Genomic DNA, 16,556 nt, shown 5'->3' on the forward strand with positions numbered 1-16,556 from the left:
GGTATTTGACCGCACTTGGCTGCAAATCAGCCCAGCACCATACACTGGGATGAAAATACCTGTTTTCCCAGACCATTCCCCTCACTGTGTCACAGCCCCCATTGTGTCAGATGGGACAACCCCTTTAAATTTATATCGATATTTAAGAGTCAATTTCTGAAACCATTATGAAGTTGAATAATAGCCATTTTATGTGAGTTTTGCTGTATCCTGGTCCAAGTGTTGTGTTTTCTGATGTTTATATAACTTTTTTTTTTATTACCATATACAACTATGCCCTCTCACATAAAAGGGCCATATATGAACATTTTTATGCATTACTTAGGATACTTTCACACTAGTGGTTTTCTTTTCCGGCATAGAGTTCCGTCCTAGGGGCTCTATACCGGAAAATAACTGATCAGGTATATCCCCATGCATTCTGAATGGAGAGCAATCGTTCAGGATGTCTTCAGTTCAGTCTTTTTGCCTGATCAGCATGCTACGGTTTTATATCCAGCCAAAACAACTGAACACTTGCCTGAATGCCGGCATTTTTTCCATAGGAATGTATTAGTGCCGGATCTGGCATTCAAAATACCAGAATGCCGGATCTGATCAATTTTTCCGGATGACACCGGAAAGACAGATTCAGCATTTCAATGCATTTGTAAGAATGATCAGGATCCTGATTAGTCTTACAAATGCCATCAGTTGGCATACGTCTTGACTGATCCGGCAGGCGGTTCCGGTGACTTCCGGTTCCGGTTCCGGAACTTCCTGCCGGATCACTTTTCCTCAAGTCTGAAAGTATCCTTAAGGTTATGTGCCTTAAATTGACCATTTTATTTTCCTTCTAGGCCTTTCCCATATGATTGAAACTCGGAAAGTTCTTGACTTGCAGATAAATCTGCAGCCATCTTACCTGTTGATCCCAAAGACTGGCTTCTATCATGAAAAGACTGACCTGATCATTGTGGATTTTGGTAGTTTACAGGTATATAAAAGCAAGGCTGAAACGTGTGTTTGTTTTCTGTCATTATGTTTGATCCATGACATGACATTTGCCACAGAGATCTCCTTCGGTGATTGAAACCTTAGTTTGCTAAAAACAGCCTGAACCACATGTTCAGTGGTTGCAGGAGAGTAAAATGACCTGATCTGTGTCTAAATTTAGAAGGTATGGATGCCGAATTTAGATCACTCAGCCTCATTTGTCTGTATCTCTCCTACTACATGTTTTCAGGTTATGTGACCACAAAATCCAGCCTAAGCTATTTATGGGGGTGATTTGGTAAATGCTTTGTACTTGTTTTCTGTAGCAGAGGCTGCAAATGTGTTGTGTGAATAAACACGTAATCAACCTTGTAGTTGAATTATGTAACCTTATCTGTGACTCCTGCCCATTGTAACTGTAAATGAAATCGTTATAAAGAAATAACTGACATTTAAGTTACTGCATGTAAATACACTTTCCTTCTAAGATATAAGGCCCCTCTTGTATTCCTGAAGGATTTCCTGGAAAATACTGTTGGAGTCTCATGGACCTGACTCTGATCGGCACATGTGTCTGTCGGATCCCCGTGCCGACCAAGGCTCCTCTGAACTGGCTGTATCATAGTGTTTTGTGATGCAGTCATTTCAGATCTGATCTCTTGTACTAAATTGTGATATTAATTGACTGTATCATGAAACGCTGATAGTCGGTTCAGAAGGAGCACGGTTGGACCGGGGAATCCGGCAGACACTGGGACCCGTTTCCTATGCCGATCACGGGCATGTGCATGAACCCTTAGTGCAATACTGTAAGATAGTAAAAGTACTCCAAATTTCAGAATTATGAATTAGAATTCACAGTTTGATGAAAAAAGCTAATAAAAATTGTATTTGTGCCTCTCGTTGTTTTTCTTGCATGTATTTCATAATCAAATACTACTGATAGGTCATCATTATCTGATCGGTTGGAGTCCGACACCCAGGACCCCCGCCAATCAGCTGTTTGAGAAGGCATCGGCTTTCTTGTGAGAACCGCGGCCTTCTCCGTGCTTAGTTTTATCTGCAAAGTGGCCATATTATTATTTCATATTTTAGGAAAACCATTGATCGACTGTTTCAGCTGAGGTTTAGATACAGGAGATGTCAACTAATTCCCCCCCCCCCTTTTTTTTTTTTTTTGCAGATTGATAGTATTAACCGAGACGCTCTCCCAACTGCCAGCTCTTCTTCACTGGAGGAGCTTATGGATAAAGCCTACGATAAATTTAATGTACGGCTAAAAAAAGTGCAAATGTTGTTCACCAAACCAGGTATTGTGTAGTATATGTTAAATGATCCTCTTATAAATGTTCATGATTTGCAGGAAATGATTTTTAAAATTTATTAAGGATGGCTTATTGAAAATTTTTCTATAACCCCTTCTGGACATGTACATTGTGGCCATCGGGGAGCTGCGGACCCACGCCATACATCTACAGTGATATGATTACTGGTTACCGTGACTAATCTCATGGTGAATACGCTAAGATTGCTGCTGTCCCCAACAAGGAGCCATCATAACTGAGAGCCCATGGAGATTGTACCTCCCCTGATCGCAAAATTGCAATTCCTCACTGTAAAAAATAGTGATACTGCGGCAGGTGGGCTCCTATAGGGGTGATTGGTACTGAAAGGGACAGCACCAATCACCCTCCAGATTAGACGGTGAACACTGGTGTTTGGTGTTCTCTTTAAGCTCTGCGACTGGCTGCTATGCTGTACCAGCCAATTGCAGCAGAAGAGGAGCTTAAAGAATACGGAGATCCTCTGGGAATGTACACTGTCACTAAATGGAATGGTTAATTAGATAATTTTGTACTCCGCACACCTTGGATCCAGTGTGGGTGCCTGTGAGAGTGGTTTAGACAATATAAGTTAAATCCACGGCACTCCAAAAGTTTTTTTGCAAAATAAAGTTTCACATTTTAATTTTTAGTATACAGAATATCGTTCATGTACATCCAGTGCAATTCATAGTGCAATTCATTTACATATAGTAAGTATGTGCCATATCAGATAATTCCCGAACATTTCGGTCTGTACGACCTTCTTCAGCGGGCTCTGTAGGCAGGGTCAGGAGGCTGGCGCTGGATGTCGATTGTCTCTGGGTTTGGCGCTCTATTTACGGTACGGGACGGCGCCGTCCCGTACTGTAACTAGAGCGCCAAACCCAGAGACAATCGACATCCAGCGCCAGCCTCCTGACCCTGCCTACAGAGCCCGCTGAAGAAGGTCGTACAGACCGAAACCATTTTTTTATTTTTTTTTGCCCAAACATTTTTATTTTTTTTATCAAAGACATGTAGAACAATAAATTTAGCGAAAAATTTATATATGGATGTCGTTTTTTTTTTTTTGCAAAATTTTACAGCTGGAAGTGAAAAATGTCATTTTTTTGCAAAAATAACAAAAAAAGTAAAAATGTCAGCAGCAATGAAATACCACCAAATGAAAGCTCTATTAGTGAGAAGAAAAGGAGGTAAAATTCATTTGGGTGGTAAGTTGCATGACCGAGCGATAAACGGTGAAAGTAGTGTAGTGCCGAAGTGTAAAAAGTGGCCTGGTCATGAAGGGGGTTTCAGCTAGCGGGGCTGAAGTGGTTAAATACACGGCAGATTTGCAAAATTAGGCTTAGTCCTTAAGGTGAAAAATTGTTAGGTCTAAAAGGGGTTAAAGAGGTTGTTCAGAATTTGAAAATCATTTGAAAAATGGCACCACATCTTTCTAAGGATTGTGAGTAACAATACCACAAACAACCCGTGGACAGGTGTGGTGCTGTATTTAGAAGAAAGCAGCCATGCTTTTCTAACAGCCACTGTTAAATCTCTCTAAAGTAAAAAAAACCCAAAAAACTAAACTGACTTATAACCTATATATTTGACGTTGTTTGACTTTCCTCATGCTTGTTCTTCTTGTATTTACTTTTTTTTTTTTTTAAAGTTTATGATGCTTGAAATCTTAATAATAATAACTTGAATTTTTTTTTTTAAATCGCCTCAAAACAAAGTAAATGATTAACATACACTGCAGATTAACATTACCAGCAAGATGTGTGAACTTTTCCGAACTTTCCTGCACATGCTTCGAAAAAAAAATCTGCAATTTTGAAATTCTTGATGTGGATTTCCATCATGGATGTTTATTTTTATTTATTATTTACTGGTATTATACTCGCTTATCTAGCGCTGACCTATTCCACAGCACTTTACAGACATTAGCATTGCACTGTCCCCAATGGGGCTCACAATATATATTCTCTATCAGTATGTTTTTGGAGTGTGGGAGGAAACCTGAGAACCCAGAGGAAACCCATACAAACTCCATGTTGTCCTTGGTCAGATTCAAACCTAGGATCCCAGCGCTGCAAGGCACCAGTGCTAACCATTGAGCCACCGTGCTGCCCTTTTGAAGTGCAGAGAGTGACCTCTACAGCAAATGCGCAGCAAAATCTACAATGGAATTGCGGCATACTGTGGTATATATTACTGCCATCTCACTCAGATGTTGTCATGTTGGTATTACTGTACCTAAATGAAACTTCTTTTTTTACCCTTGAATATCAGCTAATGTTTGGGGGAAAAACTACTTTTGTTTTTTTGCAGCTTCATGCCTGTTTACTTAATACGTCTCATATTGTTGGTAGATAATCTTTTATATCTCTGTTTTCCTTTTGAAGGCCAAAACTGGAAGACCGCTCGAGGGCTAAATTCATCACCTCTTCACATTTTGCAGCCTCTAGATATTGAGTTGAAACTTTCAAAGGCTATGGTAGAACGAGACAGTCGAATGCCCAGGTAAGAAATATCTGACATCATGCTTTCAGTTTTTATGGCAGTCAACACCATTTTGATTCTCTTTATGTATTTACATTGCCATTTTGACACATTTGAAATTATATTAATATATTTTCACAAGTGAGAATTGGAAATACTTAAAGGGGTTTTCTATTTCCACTGGGGGGGGGGAGGGAAAGAGTGTGTCTTATGGGGTGAAAAAAAATATATGGTATACAATTTACTTACTAATGTATTGCGGTTCCCGACATTGCCTCCTTTGGCTTGATTCATTTTTCCATCACATTATACATTGTTTGTTTGTTTCCAGGGATTACGACTAGAGATAAGTAAATCGAAGCTGAGTAAGTCAATTTCAGGAAAAATTATATTCTGAACAAATGCGAATTTCCTCGAGCTTCAGCCTGGTGATGTCACAGCCCTATAAATACGGCGGCCATCTTAGTCTGCCATTCACTATCTTACATTGTTCAGGGACAGACGTTTATGCAGGCGCTAGGGAGAGTGAAAGAAAAACGAATTGTAAAAAAAAATAATTTACAATTAAAATAAAGGAAAGAAGCGATTTACTAGTGCAGGGAAAGGATAGGGAGAGGAATCTTTTCACAGGCAGGGAGAGATGTGTGCAGATGCTAGGGAGAGTCATAGGAAAATCCTCATTGTGAAAAAAAAACTATTTACAAGTGCAGGGAAAAATTACTTGGGGATCCAGATAGTCTCCTAATACCTCTGTTATTCCAGCAATTAGTTATTGGGGTGAAAGTGCTATGTTAAAAGCCTTTAGTGGCTTTTATCTGTGGAAAATGTTAAATATATACACAGGTCACTGTTGCTGTTAACTGCGCTGATATCATTTAGTGGCCTATTTCAATACAATACGAGAAATATTTACGCAGGTCACTTTTGTTGTTGTTTGCACCGAAATCGTTTCGTTACCAATTTCAAACCCTTTAGTTGCCTATCTCAGTAAAAAAGAAATATGTATTTGGCGCTTTTAGGGGTGTTTTTAATTTTAGCTTTTTATTTATTTAGTTCAGCTAAAAGTATGTCAGACAGAGAAGTGCCAGGCCCTGCACAGAGGACTGTCAGAGGCATAAATGATTCTGGCACAGGTGGCAGCAGAGTAAGGGGGCGTGGCAGCAGGGGTTTCTTCCCGAGGCCTCAGGTCCACATGTCAGCTAGCGGTCGTGTCTTGACCAGCAACCCAGCAGTTCTCGATTTGTTGACTGGATCTTCGACTTCAAGTGACAGCAGCACCAGCAGCTTGAGTCTAGAGACGATGATGAGCAGCTTTCTTCACGCGGCATATTGAAGAAACTACTCACCAGCAGCAGGTAGACCTGGAGCATGCAGGTGGTGGCATACTTTGACAGCACCTTGCCAGCTGTCATAGAAGATCCGCTGGACTACTGGGCAGCCAAACTGGATTTGTGGCCGCAACTGGCTGACTGATGGCCTAACTGAAACATGGCATCAGTCATATGACATCCCACTGACATTCAGTAAGCAACAGTGTTGCATAACATATATGTGCTGGCTCAGCACACGGGATACTTCCATGGGATAACTACATCCTATTAATGGTGATGTATAGCAAAATACCATGTTACCGTGTGATTTTTTTTTTTTTTAAATACTTCTGAGTTAAAAAAGACAAAAGTATTATAACAGTGATACCTTTTATTGGCTAACCAAAAAATGTTATCTGTTTGCAACATTTCAGAGCACAGAGGCTCCTTCATCAGGTTTTATATTTAAAAGAAAAAAAGAAAAAAAAAGTGAAGGAGCCTCTGTGCTCTGAAAGCTTTCAGATAAAAAACATTTGGGGAAACCACTGTGGCAATTGCAACATGTGTGTTTACATGGCTTCTTGTCTCTAGGTGATGTTGTCATGTTATAATAAAGTTAACTTAAAAAAAAAAAAACGCGACACGGTAGATCGGGAGAACATTACCAGATGTGCTTCTACGCAGACACTGAAAGACATGAAATGCTGCTGCAGACAGTAATGCTGTATATACAGTATTCATATGTTCTGCATCTCAAACTTCTATTCACCTGTTACATATCTGGACAGTTAACTAATGACATCCGTAGTCCTGTTAAAGGGAACCGGTCACCTCCTAAAAACATCCCAAGCCGGCAGCAGTACCTTAGAGTAGCCAGCAGCATGTTTGTAACTATGCTTTTCTTCCTGCAGGTAGTTAAGCAGAAGCTGTAAAAACGTTCTTTAATCCCCTGCCGGCGCGCTTTTCTAGTCAGGCTTGAAGTCACGGAGGCAGCGGCCTCCTTGCTTCAAGTCGCGGTAACCACCCCCCCTTCCCTGCCTCTTCGCTGTGATTGACAGCGCTTATGCAAGACAGTTTGGCTGGCTTTGCCGAACTACCGGTTGTCAGTCACAGCGAAGGGGCAGGGAAACGTGTAAGAAATCTGCCCGCTGTTCATCACACTTTGAAGATTCTCTTAACCCACGTTTATTAGGCCAGCACTGTGGGATATACATTCTGTGTAAAATATTAAACTGTAAAGTGTGGTTCGCATTGTGTGATACTAATCTTAAAGAGGCATATATATTTCCCCATTCCTGTGACGTGACCCTTGGACAGTCAATTCCCCAAGCCTTCTGACCCGGGGAAGTGACTTTGTAAAATAGTGACCTAATTAATAATTTATATAATTGGGAGATCTTGCCCTTCTGTCCTGAGGTCCCTATCAAATTGTTTAAATGTGAAGAAGGGTCTATCTCCACAAAGAGGCTTATTTTACCCTAAATAGTGCTGAACGTATCAAAAAATACCTACACCAACTTAAATTACCTAAATTGCCCATGCTTGCTAAATTGGAAAAAGGAAGTACCTCTCTAGTCCTCACAACCTGTGAAACATAAATGTTACTTTCTCGCCCAGTTTCCTTGGGGGACACAGAAGACCTTGGGTATAGCTCATCTCCATAGGAGGCGTGACACTAAGTGAAAACTGTTAAGCCCCTCCTCCACAGCTATACCCTCAGCCTGGAGAGAGAGACTGCCAGTTTTTAGCTTAGTGTCCAAGGAGGCAAGACACTCCCTGCTCTGCAGGGCTGTTTTCTCCTTGTTTAAATTTTAGATTTTTACTTTTTTTCTTTCTTTTTTGTTCCAGATCATCAGGGACAACAGAGACGCACTAGACCTCTCTGTTTCTCCCGGGGTTGAGCTGCGCCAGTGCCGGTCACCGCACTGCTGCCTCCCCCACAGAAGGCAAGGTGGATCAGGGCAGCCTAGCTCCCTTACATCCCGCCAGCGCAAGGGTCGCCCGCACGCCAAGCCCCTCTTCCAGCGTCCTGCCACTACGGTGCCAGTAGCTGAAGGGGCGACCCTGCTGGAATGGACCGAGGGTGAAGACGGCTGTGGTAAGAGAGTGGCTTCTCCAGCCCTACGTCCCCCACCCAATGGTCTCCTGCGTGCCTGACCCCCATACTGGGCCTCTGGACCCTTCCCCTGCTGGACATAGGCATGGGGTGCTGCTGTGCGGCAATCTGCTCCCCTTTTCTCCTGGCCTCATAGGACATGCTGCTAGTGAGGGGACTATATCCTGACCTCTCCGTCTCTGGGTCCCCCCCTGGCATCTGCGCTTCCCCCCATCTCGCCTAATCACATTGGGCTTACCGGAGGGGCAGGACGCTGCAGTGGAGTAAGGAGGACCCCTTACTCTTCCGGCCGGCGGGGTGGGCTCCCGCGGCCAGCGAGCCGCTATTCCGGCCCTCCTGTCTTTTCTGGCGGCGGGGTGGGCTCCCGCGGCCGGCAAAACCGCATTCCGGCCCCTGTTTTTTCCGGCCGGCCGGGTGGGCTCCCGCGGCCAGCAGAACCGCCACTCCGGGCCCCTGTATCTTCCGGCCGGCGGGGTGGGCTCCCGCGGCCAGCGAGCCGCCATTCCGGCCCTCCTGTCTCTTCTGGTGGCGGGGTGGGCTCCCGCGACCGGCAATGCCACGTTCCGGCCCCTGTCTTCTCCGGCCGGCCGGGTGGGCTCCGCGGCCGGCAGAACCGCCACTCCGGGCCCCTGTCTCTTTCGGCCGGCGGGGTGGGCTCCCGCGGCCGGCATTGGGCTTGACTATGCCCCAGCAGGTGCCGGTCGGCGGGGCTCCGCTAATTGGTCCCAGGCTTCGCGGCCTGCTGGGCCGCAATCCCGACCGGCCCGCGGGGTGGGCTCCCGCGGCCGGTTTGAACCGCCATTCCGCCTCAGGTCCCGGCGGTATGACGGGCCGGACTCCGCAAATTTAGCCCCCGGCTTCGCGGCCTACTAGGCCGCACTTTTCCGGTCTCTGGTGGAGGGGGCGGGAACTTCTCCAGGCGCGATTTTTTCCCGCCTGGAGGTTCCTCCGCCCTCAGGGGATCGCACGCCGCCCTCCAGGCCGGATCCCTGTTAACCCTTTGGGTGCAGGCCGGCTCCCACAAATGGGTCTGTATAGTTGGCCCCCCTTTTTTTCTTTTCTTCTCCTCTCTCAGGGCCCCTATATAGTGGCTCCCCTTTAGCCTCAGAAGCTGGGTTTAAATGAAATTAAAAAAAAAAAAAAAAAAAAAAAAAAATTTTTTTTTTTTTTTATAATGATGCAATAATTAATAATAGATCATGATTTCTATTAGACTGCGCAGGACGCTGCAGCCTCATCAGTAATGCTGCATGTCTGCATGACCTCTTTCCTCAGGCGGCATGGTGTTGCGCTCCCAGCCTGCGTCGCTGCTAGGGCATTTCCCCTTTTAGGCGGTTTTTTCTTGCCTCTTCCAGGATACGGCGCTGGCCAAGTGCATTCGGACCTTCTGTAGGCAGCATTCATCGTCTCTCCAGTTATGGTGCCTGCCATGTGCATTCCCCCCCCTCCTAGGCGGGCTACTGCACTCTCCCTGGCTGGCCATGTGCATGACCCCCTTCTTAGGCGGAATACTGCACCTTCACCGGATACGGTGCTGGCCATGTGCACGACCCCCTTCCATAAGCGGAACGCTGCACTCTCTGGATTTGCTGCCGGCCATGTGCGGGACCCCCTTCCTGGGCGGAACGCAGCACTCACTGGATTCGCTGCCGGCCATGTGCGTGACCCCCTTCCTGGGCGGAACGCAGCACTCTCACTGGATCTGTTGCCGATCATGTGCATGACCCCCTTTTTTAGGCGGAATACTGCACTCTCACCGGATACGGTACTGGCTATGTGCACGTCCCCCTTCCATTGGCGGAATGCTGCACTCTCGCTGATGTGCTATGATGTACTTATGTACTATGTTATTGTGCTGCACTCTCACTGGTTTCGCTGCCGGCCATTTCTTGGGCGGTATGCTGCACCCTTGTTGGATTCCCTGCCGGCCTTAGGTATGCCTCCTTCCCTCAGGCAGCATACATACATCCCTCTGTCGTTGGTTGTTTCCTCGCAGGTACGTTGCTGGCCACGTGCATGTACCCCATACATGGCAGGGTGCTTGCACTCTCGCTGGATCCGCTGTCGGCCATATGCATGGCCCTCTTCCGTAGGCGGTGTACGCACTCTTGCTGGATTCTCTGCCAGCCCGGGGCATGCCTTCCTTCCTCAGTCGACATGCACACATCCTTAGTGACTGTGTTTGTCTCTTGCCGGTACATTGCTGGCCATGTGTATGACTCCCATGCATGGCGGTGTGCTCGCACTCTCCCTGGATGAGATGCTGGCCATGTGCTTTACCCTCCCTTTTTCTGGGCGTTGTGCTACACTCTCACCGGATACATTGCTGGCCATGAGAATGGCCCTCTAACATGGGTGGAACGCTTGCACTTCCATTGGTTACGGTGCTGGCCTTGTGCGTGACCACCTCTCACTTCAAGGGCAGAATTTGGCACGCTCATGAGATTCACGGCTGTCCTTCTATGGCTGTGCTGGACTTGTACATGTCCCCCTTCGTTGGCAGAGTAGTTGCACTCTCGCTGAGTTCAGTGTTGGGTGTATTATTGCACACTCATTTAATGCTAGGATATCCCTGTGCATGTTCCCCTTTCGCTAGGTGGACCTCCTGCGTTCCTGCTGGTTTATAGGGTAATGTCCTGCTTCTCTGAAGTAGGTACGGCCTTAGGCATCACTCCCTTTTGGGACGGGTCTTTGCACTCTTGCCGACTGCTGTTGGCCAGGTACAATTTCCCCCCTTTCAGGGTGGACTGATTGCGTTCCTTCGCATGCTATGCTAGGTTTGTGCATAACTCCCTTTCAGGTTGCACTTTGCAATTCCGTACATGCTGTGGCACTCTGGGACGAGCCCCCCCTTTTTTCTAGGTGGGTTGGCCCTCTCGCTGCTTACGGGGCTGCTCGTACGTATGCCTCACCTGCTTCCTGCGGCATACCTTTGTTTCTTGGGAGACGATGCTTGCCGCCAGCCTTGCACTCGTCCCTAGGGAGTTCATTCTGTCCTCCTGACCGGACAGGCTCTTTTGCTCTCTGCTGCACCGAGCTGCCAGGGAGTGTTCGTGGGTCCTAGATGCATGCCCATGCGTCCTTCTGCGGCATTACTTCCCTGCGCTAGTGGTCACATGGTCGAGAGTGCTGTTGTCTGCAGCGCCTCTCGAATTCTTCGTTTGCTCTGGCAGGACTGCGGTTCCCTTGCCTGCTGCAATTTCCTCCTCTTCGGATGCAGTGTGGTATGAGTCCGTCCTCTTGGCGCCTCTACGCTTCTGTCTGATCTGCTACCGGGTTCGGGCTGCTCTTCTCGGGAAGGTCACCCGACTTCTCTTGGGTGCTGGATTGCCCAGGTCCGGGGACCTCCGCCTTGGGTTCTTCAAGGTATTCGCCTTCTGCGAGACGGTGGACCGGGCGTCTCACAGTGTAGCGGGTTCTGCTTTTGAGTCCTATGGCTTCCCTGTTGCCCACTCCTCCTCCTTTCGGTTGGAGGGTGTTTTGTCGGCCTCTGTCTCGACGGCCTTATCTCGCCGGCTTTGTTCGGCTCCCGCTCTATACGAATCACTCCGATGTGGCTTCTCGCCAGCCTTCGGGGGCTGTATTTTCACTGTCCTCCCCTCTGGGGAGAGCATGATTGTTCATGTGGATGGTTCCGGTGTTCCTTTTGGCCTCGTACCGTCTCCCTTGTTCACGCTGGCTGTATTAGCTGTGTGCCTATTTACCGAGTCTACCGCGTTCTGTCCCCCCCACTGAGTGCAGATTGCGTGGCCCGTTCTAAGACGATGGTCCTGATGTAGACTTGCTTTTCTCGATAACTTGGGGGGACTACCTCGGTCCAGATTGTCCTTTGATCTCCCTCACCGGGACTGTACAACGTGGTTGCGTCAGCATGGACTTTAGCCTGCCTTCCCCTCGCGTCTGGCGGATCCTTTGGGTTCTTTCCCTCTGTCCTCTGCTCCTCCACTCGGGTGGATACGGGACAACGTTGTTCGAGGGCCGACGGGGCTAGTTTTGTCGACCCTTGTGCCCGTGTTACTGGTCTGCGCCTGATCACATTGGGTTTTCGCCTGCTTGCCAGGCGACTGTCCACTCCTGGCTGGGTTTCGTCCAGGATCTGTCGTAAGACTTAGGTTTTTTTTTTTGTCTGGGGTTCTGTGGGAAGCTGTGCATTCCCCACTCTGAAGTTCTTTCCCCAAGGTTCTGTCTTTTCCTTGAGGTGTCAAGTGTCGGCGCTGTTCTTCCTCTTCCAGCGTTCCCGGCCCTCTGGCCTGCCAAGACCTTCTTCCTCGGAGTGGCTCTTGGTTCCTCTGTACTGTCCTTCGGTACCGCCCTGGGGACTGTATTCTGAGCTCTCGGCGCTCCAATCTTGTCCTTGGAGCCGTTACAGGAGTTCTCTCTATCCCTTCTGTCCTGTACGGTTGTGTTCCGTATCAGTCGTGTCTCTGACGGGTGCCGGAATGGCCCCTTTTTTTGTTACGAGCTTTCTGTCTTTTCCAGGACAGGGCTGTTCTGCATCCCGTTTCTTCCTTCCTTCCTTCTGAAGGTGGCGTTTGCCTTTCGCTTCAACACCTCACCTATTTGGACGTTGTTTGGGCCTTGCCGTTTTTACTTGGAGATCTCCGACTCTTGCAGACGTTCGGCCTCTTGGGTTTCCAGGAGGTCTGTGCATAGGGTTGACAGACTCCAGGGTGTTTTTCCTCCGCTTGATCAGATTGGCTGTTGCTGAGGTTACCGCACCTAGGGCAGGATTCTGTCTTTGGTGTCACCGTTCCTTTCACCAGAGCGGTCGGTGCCTCCTGGGCGGAGGCATTGGGCTTCGGCTGGGCATTTGGGCACGGCGGCCACAGGTCTGCCTTGCACGCCTTACTGAGTTTTACAGGGTGCATACTCTGGCGGATGCTGCCTTACCCCGCCTGGGTTTACAGGCGGCGGTTCATTGATGCCTTTCGGGTGCTTCACCTTGGTGCTGTGGTCCCTCCCCCTTTTGGACTGCTTTTGAACGTCCCAAGGTCTTCTGTGTCCCCCAAGGAAACTGGGCGAGAAAACGAGATTTTTGTATAACTTACCAGTAAAATCTCTTTCTCGCTCTTTCCTTGGGGGACACAGCACCCACCCATTCATTGTTTTTTCTCTGTGCGTTTTCCGAGTTTTTGTTACCCGTTGGGTAGTTGGCTTTTTGGTTCCTTGTTGGTCTTTGCCTTTTCTCACTGCTTGGACACGCAACTGGCAGTCTCTCTCTCCAGGCTGAGGGTATAGCTGTGGAGGAGGGGCTTAACAGTTTTCACTTAGTGTCACGCCTCCTATGGAGATGAGCTATACCCAAGGTCTTCTGTGTCCCCCAAGGAAAGAGCGAGAAAGAGATTTTACTGGTAAGTTATACAAAAATCTTGTTTTTCTGCCAGAACTTATCCCCAAATAGTTTATGAACATCCTGTAAGTAAAAATTGTGCCAAAGAGGAGTGCACAAGAGAACCATTTATCCCCATCCAGTTTCTAATAGTGGTCCAGGATCTAGAGAATAGCTTTCCTGTCGCTCTAAATTCACGTTCAACATTAAAGGGGTTAGCCACCATACGCATAAAAAAAAGTGGCCCCAGATAATAACTAAAGCCAAGAGGTATTAGTATAATGAGTATAATTCTAATGTGTTCAGCCTAGTATGCTGCCATAGATGAGAGGCTGTGTGGACGGAGCATCTGCAAAGTGAAAGTAAAAATCCCAGCATGCATTACAGCAAGCATCTTCAGAGGAGTGGTCACATGTCTATGGCCAGCTGTGATACCATAGTAACACCTCAGGTGTCATTTCATCGCAGACAAGTCAGCATAATGGCTTTTAGACACCATGTCCCATTTGAAGAGCCCCTGATGCACCCTACAGTCCTATAGTAGAAGCTCCCAAAAAGTGACCCCATTTTAGAGACTATGGGATAAGGTGACAGTTTTATTGATACTATTCTGGGTTACATATGATTTTAAATCGCTCTGTATTACGTTTTTTATTAGGCAAGGTTACCAAAAATGGCCCGTTCTGGCACAGTTTTTTTTTGTTTTTGTTTTTTTACAGCGTTCATCTGACAGGTTAGATCATGTGCTATTTTTATGGAGCAGGTTGTTACAGGTGCGATTTATCAAATTTGTCTTTGTTTAGACAAATCACAGAAAAAATGCACCACACGGATATGCCACTGACTATACTGGCTAGTCATAAATGCAGATATTAAAAGCTGAGACTTTTGCCAATATATTCCTGTCAGGAAGATATCGGAGCCCCAAGCACCACGTCACGGTTCTCAGCATGGCAAGGGGTCCTACCACTACGCTACCTATGGTGTGAACAAGGTCTGAAGGTGATGTAATCCAGCTCACAGCCAAGCTTCCACACAACCGCCCAGCAGGACAACTAGTGCAATGTGAACAAAGCCAGACTGTAAGCCACACCCATATCAGACCATGTAATGGAGGCTACCAGGTGCAAAGAGTGTTTGAATGCCAGGTGAAGGCACATACACTACATGTAAAACAAGACAAAAACACAGAAATAGTGGCAAATTTGGGGGAGCTGCTCAACCCCTAACACTGTAGCGTGTTTTTCATTGGGGGAGCAGCCCCACCGCATGTGGACCGCAGCAAACGACTATCCCCAGCAAAAAATATTTTGCATACGGTGGAGGATGTCGGCGCGGTCCACATGCACCACAAAGGCATCCTACACAAAACGGAGCATTGTGCGGATGAAAATATAATCATAAATCACAGAAAAAATGCACCACACGGATATGCCACTGACTATACTAGCTAGTCATAAATGCAGATATTAAAAGCTGAGACTTTTGCCAATATATTCCTGTCAGGAAGATATCGGAGCCCCAAGCACCACGTCACGGTTCTCAGCATGGCAAGGGGTCCTACCACTACGCTACCTATGGTGTGAACAAGGTCTGAAGGTGATGTAATCCAGCTCACAGCCAAGCTTCCACACAACCGCCCAGCAGGACAACTAGTGCAATGTGAACAAAGCCAGACTGTAAGCCACACCCATATCAGACCATGTAATGGAGGCTACCAGGTGCAAAGAGTGTTTGAATGCCAGGTGAAGGCACATACACTACATGTAAAACAAGACAAAAACACAGAAATAGTGGCAAATTTGGGGGAGCTGCTCAACCCCTAACACTGTAGCGTGTTTTTCATTGGGGGAGCAGCCCCACCGCATGTGGACCGCAGCAAACGACTATCCCCAGCAAAAAATATTTTGCATACGGTGGAGGATGTCGGCGCGGTCCACATGCACCACAAAGGCATCCTACACAAAACGGAGCATTGTGCGGATGAAAATATAATCATAAATCACAGAAAAAATGCACCACACGGATATGCCACTGACTATACTGGCTAGTCATAAATGCAGATATTAAAAGCTGAGACTTTTGCCAATATATTCCTGTCAGGAAGATATCGGAGCCCCAAGCACCACGTCACGGTTCTCAGCATGGCAAGGGGTCCTACCACTACGCTACCTATGGTGTGAACAAGGTCTGAAGGTGATGTAATCCAGCTCACAGCCAAGCTTCCACACAACCGCCCAGCAGGACAACTAGTGCAATGTGAACAAAGCCAGACTGTAAGCCACACCCATATCAGACCATGTAATGGAGGCTACCAGGTGCAAAGAGTGTTTGAATGCCAGGTGAAGGCACATACACTACATGTAAAACAAGACAAAAACACAGAAATAGTGGCAAATTTGGGGGAGCTGCTCAACCCCTAACACTGTAGCGTGTTTTTCATTGGGGGAGCAGCCCCACCGCATGTGGACCGCAGCAAACGACTATCCCCAGCAAAAAATATTTTGCATACGGTGGAGGATGTCGGCGCGGTCCACATGCACCACAAAGGCATCCTACACAAAACGGAGCATTGTGCGGATGAAAATATAATCATAAATCACAGAAAAAATGCACCACACGGATATGCCACTGACTATACTGGCTAGTCATAAATGCAGATATTAAAAGCTGAGACTTTTGCCAATATATTCCTGTCAGGAAGATATCGGAGCCCCAAGCACCACGTCACGGTTCTCAGCATGGCAAGGGGTCCTACCACTACGCTACCTATGGTGTGAACAAGGTCTGAAGGTGATGTAATCCAGCTCACAGCCAAGCTTCCACACAACCGCCCAGCAGGACAACTAGTGCAATGTGAACAAAGCCAGACTGTAAGCCACACCCATATCAGACCATGTAATGGAGGCTACCAGGTGCAAAGAGTGTTTGAATGCCAGGTGAAGGCACATACACTACATGTAAAACAAGACAAAAACACAGAAATAGTGGCAAATTTGGGGGAGCTGCTCAAC

General features: G+C 47.1%; 1 protein-coding gene across 2 annotated transcripts in view; it reads left to right on the plus strand.

The window, feature by feature from the left end:
- The window catches only part of VPS13C (vacuolar protein sorting 13 homolog C), a 355,707-nt gene that overhangs the window by 141,495 nt on the left and 197,656 nt on the right, over window positions 1-16,556 (plus strand). For both annotated transcript variants that reach the window (XM_044279821.1, XM_044279822.1), the window contains exons 20-22: window positions 840-976; window positions 2,159-2,285; window positions 4,691-4,808. In XM_044279821.1, the coding sequence (XP_044135756.1) occupies window positions 840-976; window positions 2,159-2,285; window positions 4,691-4,808 (382 nt within the window). The remainder of the gene's footprint in view (window positions 1-839; window positions 977-2,158; window positions 2,286-4,690; window positions 4,809-16,556) is intronic.

Source organism: Bufo gargarizans, chromosome 2 (assembly GCF_014858855.1).
Source record: "Bufo gargarizans isolate SCDJY-AF-19 chromosome 2, ASM1485885v1, whole genome shotgun sequence".
Classification (NCBI taxonomy): domain Eukaryota; kingdom Metazoa; phylum Chordata; class Amphibia; order Anura; family Bufonidae; genus Bufo; species Bufo gargarizans.